General features: G+C 27.4%; 1 protein-coding gene across 1 annotated transcript; it reads right to left on the reverse strand.

Annotated features, from left to right (window-relative positions):
* Window positions 1–1,758: 1,758 nt before the first annotated feature.
* On the reverse strand, window positions 1,759–3,710 carry LOC145841648 (kelch-like protein 35). Its single transcript, XM_082949000.1, has 3 exons — window positions 3,620–3,710; window positions 2,557–2,824; window positions 1,759–2,383 (listed from the first exon to the last, which is right to left on the reverse strand). Exons 1-3 carry the CDS (start codon window positions 3,708–3,710, stop codon window positions 1,759–1,761), a joined length of 984 nt encoding a protein of 327 aa, XP_082805126.1.
* Between the last annotated feature and the right edge of the window lie 2,412 nt (window positions 3,711–6,122).

Below are 6,122 nucleotides of genomic sequence, written 5' to 3' on the forward strand. Positions count from 1 at the left end.
AAAATCAAAAGCACAATAAAACCTAATAAAAGCCGCAAAAAATTAACCAAGTAAAGTTTAAATTAAATGCTTTTAATTTTTCTTTCTTATCTTATTTTACTAAGGGGTGGCACGAAATCAAATAACACGTCCCTTGTGCGTTCATTAGGAACATTTGCTAATTTTTATTTTGATAGTAGACACATATAAGTTTTTTACATTTTTTAAAATTTTTGTCAAGATAAATAAGTTTTACAATGGTAAAAGAACATCTGCTTCAATTATTTTTTTATTTAAATAACGATTTTTCATCTATTGTTATTAGTATAAACAACAAACAAAACAAGTTAATATAGTAAATAAAAAGACTAATTGTAAGGTCGGTCCTTTAAAAAGTTATGAAACTAATATTTAAACAAATATTCTGAAGATTTTGCAATTTAAACTTCAGTTTTTGTGCTTGTTCTTTAAAAACTATGCTTTAATATACAGTAGACTACCGCTTAAGTACGAACTTTTTTTGGTACGCACCACGCCTTAAGTACGCACTTATCAAGAAAGGTAGAATGGCCAACCTTCTGAGTTAGCCTAAGACTTTCACAAATTTTAAACTAGGGTGAGTAATCCTGAGTAGTCTAAGTGGCCTGAAATTGTGACAGTCCTGTTATTAAATGTTAATAGACTAAATACTTATGTAGTGGTTGCAGAAAACTGAAAAGAATAATGATATTTGAGCTGTAATGCTATTAAATAAATAAATCTAGATGACAAAGCTAAAAAACCTACAAATACAACATAGTTAAGTCATAACTTAATTTAAATGTACACACATTGATGTTTTCAAAATGTTTGGTAAACAAAATGTAGTTTGGTACTTTACCTCTAACAAAACAAAATATGGCTTAATATTCTATTTTATACCATTGACTGACATTGACTTTCTATATTAATAGTATGTATTAATTATGTAGAAAATTTTTATAGACAAAATAAGTCATTTTAAAATATAATAAAAAGTTTTGCAGATTAGAAATATGTACTAAATGTTATTTAAAATAAAAAGACTTGTTTATTTGGCTTAATTATTTGGTGGCTAGTTGTAAGAAAAAAAACAAACAGCTAAAGTTCATATTATACTATGTCTTCAAAAAGTACGCACTACTCGTGCTAAGTACGCACTTTTTGGTCGGGTTCAATTTGCGTACTTAAGCGGTAGTGTACTGTATAAATTTCAAATTTTTAGTTTTACAGATGTTTACTTAAAAGTAATTTCTCAATTAATAAAACTTTCATTTCTTATTGAAGAAAAATTGATAATAATAACAGAAACTTTTTTAAGATTAGTTTACTGAGTTATTATTTAACGTATACTATTTTGATTTTGTACAAAACTAAATATATAAAGTATAATAAAAACAATTATTTTGTTTATTAAAAATAGTTTTATTGTAAACAAGTACATGATAGTATAAAACGTCCAAAATACTAGTTTAAAATATTAGTTTCCAAAAACGTTTAACTTAAACCTATTAAAAATTTTATAATATAAAAAAGTTATTTAAAACGAAAATATTTTAAATCATAAGTAAAATAAGTTTGTTACATTATTATATATAAACACTAGTTAAGAAGGATATGACTCCTTAAACATTAGTTATATTTTAAAAAAGATATAACCGTTTATATTTTGTGTAGTGAATTCACAAATGAACATTCTTAACAATTTTATTAAATTTCAGAAATTTTCAAGCAGATATAGCTCTTGAGATCTTTTTCGACTCAAAACATTTCTTCGGTCCATTCTTCCCGTTCAGTGTCAAAGACGGCAACTTTGCTCCTGTTGTACATGAAAATCAGTATTTTTTCACCAGCTGTAAACGCCCCGCGCACATTTTTGAAACCGACGTCCGCAAATGGACTTTTTACAACGGAGAATATGTCGCTAAACGCGTCGTAGACCTCGCGCTCTTCGCTTCCTCCTCCAAACGCATACAACCTGCTGGCCACCTGGACAAGGCAGTGCCCGCTCCTGCCCTTGATCATTTTGGGCATGCCGGTCCACTCGTTTGAAACGTGGCAGTACGCCTCGTTGGTTCTCAATTTGATGGACGGGTGATCCAAGGTGCCGCCTGAAACCACCACCCTGCCTCGGAACGTGCAGCTCGCGGCACACTCCCGCGCCTCGTTCATTTTCGCGATGCTTTTCTTTTCAAGTGTCTCGGTGTCGAAGTAGAAGCAGCTTTTTGTTGGTGTTCTGATCTTTCCGCGGCTGCCCCCGATGAAATACACCCTGTCCATGAAAGCGCTTAGACTGTAGCTTTCTACTGAGTCCTTTATTGAACTGACCGGTTTCCACGTGTGCACAGCAAAATCGTTCTTTCTGGCGTTTATCGAACCTCCGCTTCTGTCGTTAAAAAACAAGTAGAACTGGTGTCGAACGTTCCTCGTTATGCATAAACACGGAAATGGACCGCATGGAGGGAGATTTGCTGACTATTCCATTCAAAACTTCATCAGGTAATAATGAAATGCGGATTTTCACGAACAGTTTTTCAGCAACTTTTCCTCTCGTCGTACCTGTGGCTCAACCATGCGTGCGCTGCCTCCATAACTTCCAACTCCGAGTCGACGTGCAGCTCGGTCCTGGACATAATTTTTTCTACAGATGAAAATTCCAGATGTAAAAAATTTTTGCTTTTTCTCACCGTCGCGAAATAGCTATAAACAAATCTGCTGGTTTGTCGCGCGACGTTGGCTAAGCTGAATACTGCTGCTAGTTGGTGGTGAGTTGCTACGTTTTGTAGATTGACTTCCGCTTTCATGAGTCTGGGAGTCATTGTTTTGTCTGTGAAATATTTTACCTATTTTAAGAGGTAAGATCACATTAGAGCCTTTACCGTGTCCATTTACTAAAAAAGTTAAGTTAAATAAATTTTCGTTTTTCAATAAAACTGTTGTGAAAAAATATGCAATAGCATTACTGTGATTAATGAGCATAACTTTGCTTTATTATCATTTTCCGAATAACAGCTGCATATTACTTACTTTTTTCATAATATATGTATAACAATCAAATTTAGTTGAATATTATACTTTTGTTGTTTTAAACCAGTTGTAACAAAATTATTTTGTGAGATTTTTAAATTGTTCTAGATTGACCTATTTTAATTCTAAACTTGAGTATACAAAAATAATTAGCATGGTATATAAGCCTACATTTCAAAATATTTGGTCTTCATATAGTTTCAAGTGTATTTTTAAATATCTAAGCATAAAATAGACACAAAATAAAATCTTATTTCTAAATGAAAGCATATTTACTACTTAGCATGTAAAAATAATTAAAATTCCATGATTTTTAATGATTTTCTTTGAAAATTTCTCAAATTCCAGGTCTTCCAGATTTTTTTAGCCTAAATTGTCATATTCTAGGTTTTTAAATAATTCCAGTTTTTCTTGCAATATTACAGAATGCAATATTTTTACAAATTTATCTTACCTTTTGTAAGCAGATTCTTCAACTTTTTCAGTTCATTTTGGTCGACACTTTTTAAAGCGTTTGTCTTACATTTTTTTGTAAATTTATAAACTTCAGGCTCTTTAGAAATGGAAAAGGTTTTTAGCAACAGATCAGTCTCACTTTCAAGCTTCAGTTTCTTTGCTTTAGATCCTTCAGAGTTCTTGTTGTTATTTGAACTCGCGACAAGAGAATTTTCTGGTTTTACCCGCATTATCAGTTGTAAAAAACAGCTGAAAATAAAAAGTTGATAAGTGTATTGTGTAACAATTCTTATAAAAGCTTAAGTATAATATTTTTATACTACGCACAATTTGCGTAGCGTGGATTTTTATTGCTAACAATGAAAAAAAAACCTTTTTTTTTTTTGTTAGATGAAGACTTTTTCTATCATAATAAATCGCTTATGTTACATTTGTTAAAATCTTCTTAAAAGTAAAAATAAATTAAAAAAAAAGAATTATTGAGGAAAATAGGTTTCTAAAAGAGTTAGTGAAAATTGATAATTAAACTATTTACAAAAATTTGAAAATAAAAATGCCATTAGTTAAAAGACTTAAAAATTGTTAGCTAACATAAGAGTATTATATTTTGAAGAGGCTCTACAGTATAAATTAAAAGTAGAACAAAACTTATATAAAACTAATTTTATTTAATTAAGAAATACAGCTAATATGATATTATATCTTTAAGTTTTACATTACTTTAAAAATATAGGATTGATACCAAACTCAGAGTATTTTTTTTACTAAAATTTAACTTAACAAAAAAAAAAGCCTAAACAGACTTAAAATAGAAAAGTATACAAACAAGAAAGTTTTATGTACAAACTACAGTTTAGATAAAACTAGATCAGCTCTACAATTTTAAAAGAGTCAAATTTTATATATATATTAATAAATTTAAAACACAACTGTTATTTTTTAATTAAAAGATAAGAGATCTGATTATCTCATACAAGCTTAATTTTCTAAAAAAATTCTAGGATATATGTATACCTGAATATTTAAATTCACTAAAAGGTTATTATGACAACAATTCAAACTTACCTTTCAATAAACAAAAAATATATATCTTTATGTCATAAATAATTATTAAACTACACCGTTTGGTCTTTTAAAATGTTATAGCAATTTTTATTAGAGTTAAAGAGTCATAAGTACAATTTTATTCACTATTTTTTATCTGATTCCTATTTAAGTAAGAAACTTATTTCTATACCACTTTACTGATACATTACAAAACGTTTTTACTATTCAACTGGCTTAAATATTTATCAGCATAAAAGTGTAAATCTGGATTGGATTTTAAAAAATAAAAGTTTCTAATACCTTTTAATGTTTTAGTTTTGGCACTGCACACTAAAAAACCTAAGAGAACAAAACTACACCTTAAATAAAGTAGGGTATAAAATTTTGAATGAACATCTTCATTTAAACTTAAAAAAAATAAATTATTTTGAAATAAAATCTTGCTCAACTGAAAGAGAGTTAACCTTTGACTTCAACATTCAAATTTTTAAATTTAGTTTTTTATTACTGATTTTACATTATTTGTTTCTAACACACAAAAACCACTTAACTTATTTGTTGTAAAATAGAAAAAAAAATCTTAATTTATACTAAACTGGAATCCAGTATACGTTTATAAAAAATATTATAACAATATGAAAATATAAACTATAAATGTTTTTCATAATAACTTATTAGTAATATACTTATTTTTTTTGATATTTATTATTATTTTGCAGTTATGCTATAGAGCTTTACCTTAAACTCATTATCATAATACGTCCTTGTAAAAAGTGTATGCATTTTCATAAAATTTGATTGAAAATTTAAAGAAAAATCTTATTTACTCTGTCAACTTGAAAATAAAAACTCTCTTATGTTATTTCTAGACTATATTTAGTTTTTTTTTTGTAGAAAACAATGAAGTATAATTACTAACATTTAAAAAAACTAAAAATAACCATATAATAAATAACGATTGAGTTCGAAAGTTTTTAGTATATACTTTAATATCATTTTGGTAGTAAAAATTTTATTAATAAATCTCTTTACAATTCAACTAATGTTTATAATTCTGAAAACAAATGTTTTAAGTTCATTATTTTTGTTTCGTTAATACACATATACCATAAAAATTAAAGTATTTTCTTATAAGTTATTGATCATTAAATATATACATTTGTTAGCATATCATCTAAACTAAAAGAAAATAAGTTTGCTATCTTTTTGACAGCAAACTTTATGTTCTAAAGATATTATGTTTTGTACTGTTAGTGATACCATGGAATGTCATTACCAATAGACATTTTAGTTTTAAGATTTATAAGAAATTAAAACGTTCCTTCTGTTTATTATTGAATCAACAAACAATATTCAATTTTGAAAGTTTCAATGTTGTCAAACTTTTAAAAACGTGTTTTAGACGATAAAATAATTATATTCTTAGATTTAAAACTAGTTTATAGTTGTAGGTTTAGAAACCATTTAAACTGTTAAAAACAATTTTTATAAAATAAAAGTTATGTCTTTTTGATTTTATTTATTTTTGTTAAAGAGACTAAGCAGTAAATCTAGAATAATAGTTTATTGATAGCAAACATTAATACTTAAAAAAA

The sequence above is a fragment of the Thalia democratica genome, chromosome 7 (genome assembly GCF_965202585.1).
Source record: "Thalia democratica chromosome 7, ktThaDemo2.hap1.1, whole genome shotgun sequence".
NCBI lineage: Eukaryota > Metazoa > Chordata > Thaliacea > Salpida > Salpidae > Thalia > Thalia democratica.